The sequence below is a fragment of the Capra hircus genome, chromosome 26 (genome assembly GCF_001704415.2).
Source record: "Capra hircus breed San Clemente chromosome 26, ASM170441v1, whole genome shotgun sequence".
Lineage (NCBI taxonomy): Eukaryota > Metazoa > Chordata > Mammalia > Artiodactyla > Bovidae > Capra > Capra hircus.
This window is the reverse complement of record NC_030833.1, coordinates 51321297-51335515: the sequence shown is the minus strand read 5'-3', so window position 1 is coordinate 51335515 and position 14219 is coordinate 51321297. Positions and strand designations below refer to the sequence as shown.

General features: G+C 36.8%; 1 protein-coding gene across 1 annotated transcript; it reads left to right on the top strand.

The window, feature by feature from the left end:
- LOC102175086 (olfactory receptor 5D18-like) lies at nucleotides 7424-8365 on the top strand. The gene has a single exon (XM_005698142.2). It carries the CDS (start codon nucleotides 7424-7426, stop codon nucleotides 8363-8365), a length of 942 nt encoding a protein of 313 aa, XP_005698199.2.

Sequence of the window (14219 nt, the reverse complement as noted above, 5' to 3'; positions counted from 1 at the left end):
AGCCTGAAGTCAGGCAGGTTGATTCCTCCAGTTCCATTCTTCTTTCTCAAGATTGCTTTGGCTATTCAAGGTTTTTTGTATTTCCATACAAATTGTGAAATTATTTGTTCTAACTATGTGAAAAATACAGCTGGTAGCTTGATAGGGATTGCATTGAATCTATAGATTGCTTTGGGTAGTATACAAGCAACTCCTGCAGTTCAATTCCAGAAAAATAAATGACCCAATCAAAAAATGGGCCATAGAACTAAATAGACATTTCTCCAAAGAAGACATACAGATGGCTAACAAACACATGTAAAGATGCTCAACATCACTCATTATCAGAGAAATGCAAATCAAAGCCACAATGAGGTACCATCTCACGCCAGTCAGAATGGCAGCGATCCAAAAGTCTATAAGCAATAAATGCTAGAGAGGGTGTGGAGAAAAGGGAACCCTCCTACACTGTTGGTGGGAATGCAAACTAGTACAGCCACTATGGAGAACAGTGTGGAGATTCCTTTAAAATTTGCAAATAGAACTGCCTTATGACCCAGCAATCCCACTGCTGGGCATATACACTGAGGAAACCAGAATTGAAAGAGACGCGTGTACCCCAATGTTCATCGCAGCACTGTTTATAATAGCCAGGACATGGAAGCAACCTAGATGTCCATCAGCAGATGAATGGATAAGAAAACTGTGGTACATATACACAATGGAGTATTTCTCAGCCATTAAAAAGAATTCATTTGAATCAATTCTAATAAGGTGGGTGAAACTGGAGCTGATTATACAGAGTGAAGTAAGCCAGAAAGAAAAACTCCAATACAGTATACTAATGCATATATATGGAATTAGAAAGATGGTAACAATAACCCTGTATGCGAGACAGCAAAAGAGACACAGGTGTATTGAACAGTTTTTTGGACTCTGTGGGAGAGGGAGAGGGTGGGATGATTTGGGAGAATGACATTGAAACATGTATAATATCATATAAGAAATGAATCGCCAGTCTAGGTTTGATGCAGAATACAGGATGTTTGGGGCTGGTGCACTGGGATGACCCAGAGGGATGGTATGGGGTGGGAAATGGGAGGGGTGTTCAGAATTGGGAACACGTATACACCCATGGCGGATTCATGTTGTTGTAAGGCAAAACCAATACAATATTGTAAAGTAATAATAATAATAAAATTAAATTTAAATAAATAAATAAAAATCCAGCGTAAAATATCAATAGTACAAAGCTTGAGAAACTCTGAAGATTATAATCAATAAATAATTTTATAATAGTGAGAACTGACTTGGTAAGATTTACTTCTGGTTGATCCTTAAATCCTTGACTATCTGAACACACAACGCCATCAAGAGTTCTAACTGTTATGTGGGACCTCTTGCCTTTAATGTTGAAATATCTAGAACCAGTTGGTTCTTGGTTTGAGAAATAGCGATGACCTTACCAGAAATGTTAGTCTGAGAAAGAATTCTTATTTATAAAGAAAGATAATTAAAGGAAATTAATTATCTGATATGTATGACTTACAGTTCTAAAGAAAGGACAATTCCAGGTGAACTAAGATGTGCCACATTGTTAATACTTTACCCCATTGCCACCATGTATTTGTAAAAACCTTCCGCACAGAAAAGGAAATAATCAACAGAAAGAAGAGGCAACAGAATGGGAGGAAATATTTGAAATGCATGTATCTTATAAAGCAGGGGTCCCCAAATTCCAGGATTTAATACCTGACAATCTGAGGTGGATCTGTTAATAATAATAATAATAGTAATAATAATAAAATGCACAATAAATGCAATGTGCTTGAATCATCCCAAACCTGCTACCACCCTGGTCCATGGAAAAATTGTCTTCTATGAAACCAGTTCTTGGCCCCAAATACACTGAGGATTACTGCCAAGGATTCAGTTCAGTTCAGTCTCTCAGTCGTGTCTGACTCTTTGCGACCCCATGAATCGCAGGATGCCAGGCCTCCCTGTCCATCACCAACTCCCGGAGTTCACTCAGATTCACATCCATCGAGTCAGTGATGCTATCCAGCCATCTCATCCTCTGTCGTCCCCTTCTCCTCCTGCCCCCAATCCCTCCCAGCAGCAAAGTATTTTCCAATGAGTCAACTCTTCGCATGAGGTGGCCAAAGTACTCGAGTTTCAGGATTAATCTCTAATAAATGCATTAAAAGGTCATGCAATTCAATAGCAATAAGCACAAAAGCTAATAGGCCTGCTAAAAAATTAGCTAAGGACATAATTTAGACATTTTTTAAGAAAATATATAAATGGCCAATAGATATTTTAAAAGAAGAAAAACATGTTCAATGTTCTAATCATCAGGGAAAGGCAAATCAAAACACAAATGAGATATTACCTTATATCTGTCAGGATGACTATTATCAGAAATTACAAAAAGACAAGGTCAGCAAGGATATGGAGAAATTAGAACCTTTGTATGTTGTTGGTAGAAATGCAAAATGGCATGGCTGCTATGGAAAACAGTATGGTGGTGTTTCACAATATAAAAATTAAATAGCTATATGATCCAGTAATCCTGTTTTTAGATGTTCATCAAAAAATGGTGAAATTATGACTTCAAAGAGATGTTAACATTTCTGTGTTCATTGTAGAACTATTCACAGTAGTGAATAGTAGCCAAGATGTGGAAACATCTAAATATGAAAAATTAAGTAAATAAAGAAAATGTGGCATATATAAAATATGGAATAAAACTCAACCTTTAAAAAAAGATGGAATTTCTGCAATATGTGGCCACATGGATGAATACTGAAGATATTATGCTTAAATGATATAAACCAGTAACTGAAAGGCAAATATTATATGATTTCCCACTTATGTATGTATTTAACATAGTGAAATTCATAAACTCAAAGAGCATTATCATAATTGTCAGAGTCAGGTGGAGGGGGAATGGGAAGTTACAAATCAATGGGCATAAACTTTTACTTAAGCAAGTTGAATAACTTCTAGAGATGTAATATACAAAAAACACATCCATAGTCAGCAATGCTGTATGAGTACCCTAAAATCTAAGAGGATGGGTCATGTTGCATTCTTACTGCAATAAAATTATATATATATATATATAAATAAATATAGGTGTATTATTATTTTTAAAAAAATTTAATTGCATTTCATCATTTTCTTACTCCCCCCCACAACTCCCACCCCATTAATGCCAGCTTACTTGTCTTGAATCCAGTCCAGGTACCACATTGCATTAAATCATCATGTCTTCCAAATCTCCTCTAGTCTGTGATACTTTTTCAATTTTCTTTTTCTTTCCTTTATTTTATTTATTTATTTTTTTTTTTTGGCTCTTACAATTCTAAGGGATACTGGTGAGATATCCTGTAGAATACTTTCAAATGTGGGCTTTCCTAATGATTTTCTCACATTGGATTGAGGGAAAGAATATCACAGAAGTAAAGCTTTTCTCATCACATCATACCAAGGGATAAATGAGAGCCACATGACACCACTATGGTGATAGTCACCTTTTTTCAGGTAGAAATGGCAACCCACTCCAGTATTCTTGCCTGGACAATCCCATGGACAGAGGAGCCTGGTGGTATGCAGTCCATGGGGTCGCTAAGAATCGGACACGACTGAGCGACTTCACTTCCACTTTTCACTTTCATGCCTTGGAGAAGGAAATGGTAACCCACTCCAGTTTTTTTGCCTGGAGAATCCCAGGGACGGGGGAGCCTGGTGGGCTGCTGTCTATGGGGTCGCTCAGTGTCAGACACGACTGAAATGACGCAGCAGCAGCAGCAGCAGCAGCAGCAGTCAGGTAATATCAGTCACATTTCTTTAAAGTTAAATTCAAGATTTCCAATGTAGTTGAGTTGATAACGATTATTTCTAGAGTGTTATTTTTTTCCTTATTTAAATTCTATAGTTCATGTTTTCTTCAAGAAATATGTGCTATTTCAATATCTAAAAGTAGTTAATGGAGTGGATGTGGTGATATAATAAAAGAGATATTTAAAAGGGACTAGATCATTTTCCTAACTTGTTTGTAAATATTTCTGCTTTAACTCAATAAATCATGATATCAGATGTTCATTCTTTTCTATTTCTGTGTAGTATTTCATTGTAAAACTATATTACTACCTGATTATCAAATCTTATTGATATTTGGGTTATTTCCACCTTTGGGAAACTGTGAATAAACTTCTATGAATACTGATGTGTGATGCCTTTTGTAGAAATATGTTGTCATGCCCCTTGCATAAATACAGTTGAGATTTGTTGTTAAAGGCAGGGTACATATTTATCTAAGTAAAAAGTTTTCTTATCAATAAATAAATAAATCATGAAGAACTCTTCATTCTACTCCCGTTTGGTTATAGTGAAAGTTTGGAAGAAAAGGGTTTTACTTGGCATATTGTAGTCATTCAATTAATATTTGATAATGTTGACTTCTATAATTACATAATTTTGATAACTGTAGAAAAAGTATTGGAGTGATGAAAAGTCTGAGAGGAATAACTTTAACGTATAAATTTTCATATGAAATTCCCCTAACACTGTTCCAGTTTTTCTGGGACACAGAAATTGCATCAGAGAATGGTGATTAATTATAAATGTTTATTTCATGGCTTTAAAAGAATGAGGCAACAGATAGTCTCTAGGGTTTATGCCCCAAAGGCTGTGACTCTTGATATAAGAATATATCCATCACTTCCAAATAGGACAGATCCTGCTTTCAACATCAGCAGGTATGCATTAGATTCTAAAGACAGATTAATATTAATTTCAATGTTGGGAATCTAGGGAAAAAAGTGTGGAGGGGAAATTCACCATTTTGATATAGACATTCTTGAGAATTATCTAGTCATTGAAAATTGCCTTTCTGAGGTTTCAAGGAAGAGGAACTGCACTAAACCTAGAGAGCTCTCTATTAAAGCTGGCTCAGCTGAGATCCTGAGTGAGTGTGTGTGGATGCTCAGGGCTTCAGTCCTGTATGATGCTGTGCCAGGCTCCTCTGACCATGGGATTATCCTGGGAAGACTAGTGAACCAGTTTGCCATTTCCTCCTCCAGGGGGTCTTCCTAACCCAGGGATCAAACCTGCGTTTTCTGTAACTCCTGCATCCTCAGGCAGGAGGATTCTTTGCCATGGAGCCACCTAGGAAGTCCTACCCCCTGAATAACAGTCCCTTAAACAAGAGATGCCTGGAATGCGGGGTTAGGAGAGTTCTGAGAATCTGGGGAATGTGCATTATCTTGCTACTTCAAATGTTTTAAATTGAAGTCAAGGTAGAAAGGACAAGTATTTTAAGAAAGAGAGAGATCAAACAAACTATAATGAAAAAAGGAAAAAAGGACCATTTTTACTTAAGATTATAAAGTGGCTCTGAGACTAAATATTACAACCAAATAGGGGGGAAATCTAGGGAACCTATATAAAAAGTAACTTTAGTTTAAAATGAGTGTTTAGGAAATTCCCTGGTAACTCAGTGGATAGAGCTTTGCCAATGCAGGGGTGCAGATTTGATCCTTGGTCAGAGAATTGTAGTCCCACATGCCTCATGGCCAATATATATCACAAGTGATATTGTTGTAAATTCAATAGAGACTTTAAAAATAGTCCATATAAAAATTAATTAACTTAAGTTAATGAATGTTTAAGTGCTTTGCTGCTGCTGCTAAGTCAATTCAGTCGTGTCTGACTCTGTTCGACCCCATAGACGGCAGCCCACCAGGCTTCCCCATCCCAGGGATTCTCCAGGCAAGATCACTGGAGTGAGTTGCCATTTCCTTCTCCAATGCAGGAAAGTAAAAAGTGAAAGTTGAAGTCACTCAGTCATGTCTGACTCTTAGCGACCCCATAGACTACACACAGGCATATGCTATAGTCGTGCTTTTACATGCAAAAATCTGAGTCAATGACAACAACAAAAGGAACCCACAGTTTTGGGCGGGTTCCTAAATGTTGCTGAGGGACTGGTTCCATTTCAGATGTAAGAATGAAAGCTGCTAACGTATTTTCTCAGTGCTTTGTGATAGGCTGTCTTCAATACTCAAATTTATAAGTTTAGGAAGAGATAGGGACCTTGAGTTCTTTGTTTTGCGTATGATCTGATCTCTTCATTGTTGGCCAGCTGAAATCAGTTTCTTGAGTTGTGGAACTAGAGAGAACTACCAGAAATGAGAGAGAAAAAGCTCCTGGTTCTGGTTCTGGTTCAGTAGGATCTTAGAGGTATTGGTCACCAATTGGAGAAACAGAATTATTTTATATTACTTTTTTCTCATGAAATGTTTCCATAGTACAGTGCTACCTTAAGTGTTTAATCTTTCTCCTTTACAGGTAATATAGGGACAGAATAAATATTCTATGAATCTTGAAGGGAGAAAAAAGAGAGAGAAAGGCCAAAAACTGGACATTTCTAAGTCAATTTTTAATAAGAATAGCTATTCTTTCTGAGAGAATATTTTTCTCAAATTTCTTTCCTTGATGCTTTCTAGTATAGCTCTGTGATACGAATACTTTCATCAGGCACATTCCAAAGTCTCCAGTTTGTCATAAATTAGTATGATAATAAATAAAGAAAATAGCATCTGGACCTGGATCAAGATTACTGTAGACAAATGAGTAATTGCTGGGAGACTGTATCAGGGTTCATGTCATAGATGTGTAGATTGAGCCTTATTTGCATGGTATAGGGAAAGTCAAAAATTTCCATCTTCTGCTTTGCCATCTCTAGAATAAATAGCTAGACTAGATTATCTTTATTATTTTCTCAATATTATTATTCCTCAAGCAATGATGGGGGATTAACAACCTGGACTTGCTAAGTTGAGAAGCACACTCTGTGAAAAATTATAATTTATTTTGAAAAGTTTACTGATTCAGAAGCAAAACACGTGTTAAAGTGCTTTATGGAATTAATAGTAAAGGGACAAATGTAAAGTGTTAGGGGTGTCATTTTTAATGTCACATTCTGAACATAAAATGCAAAATTTAATTTGTTTAGAAATTTATCACTTTTAGTATTAGTTATAGAACTGAAACAAGTAGCTCTGGTACTAGGGTAAATTAATCTTTTATGAAATTATAATGTTCAAGAAAATCTGAAAGTATTATGTGAGGATTTCATTTAAAATAATCCCAAGTGACTTGAACTCATCTTTTTACTTTGAAATATTAAAAATTAAAATTGAGAACAAAGAGAGTTCAATAATTATAATTTTACTCAAATAAAATGTTTAAAAGTTTGTCATTTTTAAAAATTTTAGACTTTTAGCATAGCATGCATAGAAAATACATAGATTCTGAAAGAGACACTTTGCTTCATCTTCCAGCTTTGGTAAGGAGTAGTTAACTAAATGTCTTACATCCTTATTTACCTTAATATTTTTCTTTCTAGGACTGATTCAGATTCTGACAAACAGAAACCATGTTTCTATCAGAGAGAAATAAAAGTGGGGCCACGTTCACTCTCCTGGGCTTCTCCAATGACCCAGAGTTGCAAGTCCCCCTCTTCTTGACATTCCTGGCCATCTACAGTGTCACTGTGGTAGGGAATCTTGGGATGATTGTAATCATCAAAATTAACCCCAAACTATACACCCTCATGTACTTTTTCCTCAGCCACCTCTCCTTTGTGGACTTTTGTTATTCCTCCATCGTTGCTCCCAAGACCATGGTGAACTTCATGGTAGAAGACAGAACCATTTCATTTGTAGGCTGTGTAATACAATTCTTTTTCTTTTGTACCTTTGTGGTGACTGAGTCCTTTTTATTAGCTGTGATGGCCTATGATCACTTTGTGGCCATCTGCAACCCTCTACTCTACATGGTGGCCATGTCCCCAAGACTCTGTGCCACATTAGTGGTTGGATCTTATGCTTGGGGAATAGCTTGCTCCTTGATACTCACCTGTACTGTTATCAAATTATCATTTCAAGGTTTCAACACAATCGATCACTTCTTCTGTGAGTTCTCCTCCCTGCTTTCCCTCTCTTGCTCTGATACTTATCTCAACCAGTTGCTGCTTTTCATTTTTGCCACCTTTAATGAAATCAGCACACTCTTCATTATTCTCCTGTCTTATGTGTTTATTGTTGTCACCATCCTCAAAATGCATTCAGCCTGTGGTCGTAGCAAAGCCTTCTCCACCTGTGCCTCACACCTCACCACCATCAGCATCTTCCATGGCACCATCCTCTTCCTCTATTGTGTGCCCAACTCCAAAAACTCCAGGCACACAGTCAAAGTGGCATCTGTATTTTACACGGTGGTCATCCCCATGTTGAATCCCCTGATCTACAGTCTGAGAAATAAAGATGTCAAGGACACAGTCTCAAAGATCATGGACTCTAAAGTATTTTCGTACTAAACATTTTTCTGAAAGATTTTGCCCTTGATATGTAAATAAACTGTGTCTGCAAAGGTTGGTTGATAAAAAGAAATTTATTATTAATGATGTGTTAATATGTAAAATAGAAAGTACATGATATTTTACTTAACTGTACTAAACTTGACTCTCTCTCTTACTGTAAAAAACGTTAGTAATCTTTCAAATCTTTTTGTTTAAAATTTTAGGCAAATAATCTGATTACAAAGGTTAAAAGACATAAATATCATGCGGTATACTTCTGTAATTTTAATAATTGTTAATTTCATCATCCTTTTTTAATACCTATGATAGACTAGGCTCTCAATAATAACATGGATTCCTATTACAAAAAGTACAAAGAGCAATTAAGACATAGTGTTCATCCTTCAAGGAATAAAAATTCAGTGATGATAGTAGGGCACTTTAAAAAGTGGAAATTGTATAAGAGAGAAAACAGTAAGTATAATAGAAGGTTTCACAGCAAACTTTTCAAGTCTTTAAGAGAGATACTTTTATCAAATAGGTATTATGTACTCTGGTTTGGATAACAGAAAGAGTTTTAGGAGACATATTTCAACATAGGAGTTTTATCCAGGAGACTAAACATTGAGAAAGAAGGAGGTCAGAGTGCAATACTGAGTCAATGATACAACAACGATTTTTTTAAATTGAATAAATACTGTTTGCATATTTGGATATTTTTGTTGTATTGTATATACAGGTTATTTGGCATGAATGAAAGTTGATAAGACATGGTTTATATTCCGAATGTGTTTTCAAAAGAGCTCCATTGTGGCAACATAATCAGCTATGATTGTTGTTGAGTCACTCAGTTGTGTCCAATTCTTTCACAATCCTGTGTACTCTAGTCCACCAGGATCCTCTATCCATGGGATTTTCCAGGCAAGAATACTGGAGTGGGTTGCCATTTCCTTCTCCAGTGATAGAGTCCACCAGAGACTTAAAAATGGTAGACCAGATCACAGAAAATTTTACATACAGAAAGGAAACATGGTGAGTACCTACCTAATATGCATTTCAAGCTATTATTCTGCCTATGAAGGCATCAGAAATATTATCAATTCTTTTTATTTTCCTGAATAAAATGTCTATGTCCTTTTCAACTAAAGAAAGTGAAAGTGAAAGTTGCTTAGTTGTATCCTATTCTTTGTGACCCCATGGACTAGTCCAGAGAATTCTCCAGGCCAAAATACTGGACTAGGTAGCCTTCCCGTTTTCCAGGGAATCTTCCCAACCCAGGGGTCGAACCGTGGTCTCCCACATTGGATGCAGATTCTTTACCAGTTGAGCCACAAGGGAAACCCTCTCAACTAAACTCATAGCTTTAAAAAAACAGTACTTGGAGTTGCCCTAAGTGTTGAAAACCAGTTGCCTATATGACCATATTCAACATATGAGAAGAAGGTAGTCACTAGTATCCAGATTTATTCAATCTGGCAAATTAGAAATACTAAATCTTTGGACTTTCCTGGTGGTCCAAAGGCTAAGAGTCTGCACTCCCAATTCAGGAATCCTGGCTTTGATCTCTGGTCAGGAAACTAGATTCCTCGTTCTGCAACTAAAAGACTCTATGTGCTGCAACTAAGATCTGGTGTAGCCAAATGAAAAATATTGAAAAACAGAAATACCAGGTCTTCCAGTGTTCTGGTCTGGAGAATTCTGTTGACTGTATAGTCCATAGGGTCGCAAAGAGTCAGGCACGACTGAGAGACTTTCACTTCACCTAACATTAATAGCTCACTTGCTTGAATAATTTGTACACTATTCTCTCTACTCAATGTCTAGATAAATTCTACAATGTCTTCTTTTCAAAAGATCTGAACACTCATAATATTTGAGAGCATTAAATGTAAATGGGAATAGAATCTGTCAGAATTTGTGCTGAAATAGGAATAACACAAATATTTCAGCCACTTTCTCACAGTGGTTTTTCCTCAAATTTTTTAAAGTAATGCATTAAAATTAGATTGCCTTCTAATTTTGCTGAAGACTAAAATTTTGGATCTTATATCTTTTAAGATGATTTTCTGCCCAATATGGTAGTTTTCAACATGATCCCAATTCTTCAGTTATGCAGGTATCCACACCCCTTTATGCTCTTCTGATTAATGGTGGAATCAATTTCTCCATGTTCTGAATTTAGACTACTTTGTGACTAGCTTTGACTGATATAGAAGGTAGCTGAAGAGAGATTGTGCCATCTTCAAGCATCTGATGGCCCTGTGGCTTTCTAATAATCTCTTAGAATTTGCATAGTCTCTTAAAAAAGCTGCCATGTGAATAAGCACAGGCTAGCCTATTGAATAATGAACAATATGCCTTACACCCCTATTCCATGACATAGCTTTTAGCAACCTCCTGACTGGAGTGTGAGGCCTTCTTATATCACCTAGACTGCAAAGTTGATAAAATACACGTAAGGACACCAGCCAAGCTCAGCCGTGTCAAGATCAGATGAGGGCACTGACCTTACTGACTCATGTAATAGTGATCCACGCAATAAGCAGCTGTTGTTGCTGTTGTTGTTTTGTTTTGTTTTGTTTTGTTTGTTTTAAGCTAGTGTTTTGGAGTAGCTTGTTATGCTGTCTTTAAAACCAATGACGTACTTAATTACTGACACTACCACAAAGACCTTCTCAAGTCTTATATAGCAACTAAGCATATCAGCTTTTCTTAAATGCAACTTGATTAAAATGTGTAATTAAAAAGTTTAGACAATTTAACTTGTTAATGTCATTGAATCTTTTGGTACAATACTTTAATAAAATTATAGTATCTTGTTTGTATAAATGTAGTTCATCAAAAATTAACAACTTCAAAATTTTACTATAAATTTTATTAAAATGATCATTAAATAAAATTAAATTATAAGTTTCTGTTCAGTTCAGTTCAGTTCAGTCCCTTAGTCATGTCTGACTCTTTGCGATCCCATGAACTGCAGCATGCCAAGCCTCCCTGTCCATCACCATCTCCCGGAGTTCACTCAAACTCACGTCCATCAAGTCGATGATGCCATCCAACCATCTCCTTTTTGTCTTTTTGTCTCCTTCTCCTCCTGCCCCCAATCCCTCCCAACATCAGAGACTTTTCCAATGAGTCAACTCTTTGCATGAGGTGGCCAAAGTACTGGAGTTTCAGCTTTAGCATCATTCCTTCCAATGAATACCCAGGGCTGATCTTTAGAATGGACTGGTTGGATCTCTTTGCAGTCCAAGGGACTCTCAAGAGCCTTTTCTAACACGACAGTTCAAAAGCATCAATTCTTCGGCACTCTGCTTTCTTCACAGTCCAGTTCTCACACCCATACATGACCACTGGAAAAACCATAGCTTTGACTAGACGGACCTTTGTTGGCAAACTAATGTCTCTGCTTTTCAGTATGCTATCTAGGTTGGTCAAAACTTTCCTTCCAAGGAGTAAGCGTCTTTTAATTTCATGGCTGCAGTCACCATCTGCAGTGATTTTGGAGCCCGAAAAAATAAAGTCTGACACTGTTTCCACTCTTTCCCCATCTATTTCCCATGAAGTGATGGGACCAGATGCCATAATCTTTGTTTTCTGAATGTTGAGCTTTAAGCCAACTTTTTCACTCTCCTCTTTCACTTTCATCAAGAGGCTTCTTAGTTTCTCTTCACCTTCTGCAATAAGGGTGGTGTCATCTGCATATCTGAGGTTATTGATATTTCTCTCAGCAATCTTGATTCCAGCTTGTGTTTCTTCCAGTCCAGGGTTTCTCATGATGTACTCTGCATATAAGTTAAATAAGCAGGGTGACAATATACAGCCTTGATGTACTCCTTTTCCTATTTGGAACCAGTCTGTTGTTCTATGTCCAGTTTTAACTGTTGCTTCCTGACCTGCATATAGGTTTCTCAATAGGCAGGTCAGGTGGTCTGGTATTCCCATCTCTTTCAGAATTTTCCATAGTTGATTGTGATCCACACAGTCAAAGGCTTTGGCATTGTCAATAAAGCAGAAGTAGATGTTTTTCTGGAACTCTCCTGCTTTTTCCATGATCCCGCGTATGTTGGCAATTTGATCTCTGGTTCCTCTGCCTTTTCTAAAACCAGCTTGAACATCAGGAAGTTCATGGTTCACATATTGCTGAAGGCTGGCTTGGAGAATTTTGAGCATTACTTTACTAGCATGTGAGATGAGTGCAATTGTGTGGTAGTTTGAGCATTCTTTGGCATTGCCTTTCTTTGGGATTCACTTACCTTTTCCAGTCTTGTGGCCACTGCTGAGTTTTCCAAATTTGCTGGCATATTGAGTGCAGCGCTTTCACAGCATCATCATTCAGGATTTGAAATAGCTCAACTGGAATTCCATCACCTCCACTAGCTTTGTTCATAGTGATGTTTTCTAAGGCCCACTTGACTTCACATTCCAGCATGTCTGGCTCTAGGTGAGTGATCACACCATGGTGATTATCTTCGTCATGAAAATCTTTTTTGTACAGTTCTTCTGTGTATTCTTGCCATCTCTTCCTAATATCTTCTGCTTCTGTTAGGTCCGTACCGTTTCTGTCCTTTATCGAGCCCATCTTTGCATGAAATATTCCCTTGGTATCTCTAATTTTCTTGAAGAAATCTCTAGTCTTTCCCATTCTGTTTTTTCCCTCTACTTCTTTGCATTGATGGCTGAGGAAGGCTTTCTTATCCCTCCTTGCTATTCTTTAGAACTCTGCATTCAGATGCTTATATCTTTGCTTTTCTCCTTTACTTTTTGCTTCTCTTCTTTTCACAGCTATATTACTTCAAAAAATACCTGACCTGCCTTTAAGACTTAGATAAATAGGTAAGCAGAGATTTCCTCTGAGTGTTTTGCTTAGATGATGTAAAACATCACTGCCAATACTGTTCTTTATAGATGTCTTTTTATTCTTTCTGTAATGGAATTCTCTCCCTCAGAGAGATGAATTTTAAAACTGGCAATACTTTCAGGGTATACTAAAAACAACAACAAAAATAGATACTAAATAGATATAATCATCAATACACTAATTTCAAAATATTACTTTATAGTTTAAAATGTATGTCTAAAAGTCCTCATTTTTTTTTGAGAAAAACAAAAAGGTATATATAAACCAGAGAGAAACAAGAAGTCATGTCAAGGGTTGGAAAAATTTTGATTATAGATAGTGTCAGGCTTTCTGGAAAGCAGTACTTCACAGCACTCTTATGTTTTAAGTTTTGAGATTTTGTTTTTGCTTTCCTAATTGGGATAATTTGAGTATTACATGAATGAATAAGAGGAATCTTTGCTTCTGAAAAGTGAAATTACTTGGAAATCTTGAATCTTTGGTATATTTAAGGGCACACACAGACTCTCCTTTGAGCACTGTTGTTTTAAGGAGAGGTTATGCAGATAAGAAGCGACTTGGGAGAGATCCTTCAGGCAGAACCATTAAACAGTCTCTGCGTTGAGCAGGGAACATGGTTTCCAGCACTGTCAGTGGCTCTGCTCTTCCTAACACAGGGCCAGATGGCAAAAAGCAAGGAACAGCATATGAGCTCATTCTATCAGTGATTCCATTTATGACTTTGTGCAAGTTACAGCTGTCAGCATCTAAGTCATCTTGGATGGTGCATAGCTGTAATCACCTTACTTATTTTTATAAAGATGAAAGGTGTGGGTAGTTGCATTAAGAAGATTACACAGCACATACAAAGTGATCAGTAAATGTGAACAATTGCTATTATTCTCAGCAAAGGCAGATCATTATTTCCATCCCTTTCTGGAATTCAGCAGAATGCTATTGTGACGTCAAACTCTATGTCCCCCAGAAAGGAACTCTAAGTGTAATACTGGCACAGTTAATAAGACTTAACCA

Excerpts from the sequence above, each read along its gene's own strand:
- LOC102175086 (XM_005698142.2), top strand. The coding sequence starts at position 7,424 with ATGTTTCTATCAGAGAGAAATAAAAGTGGGGCCACGTTCACTCTCCTG.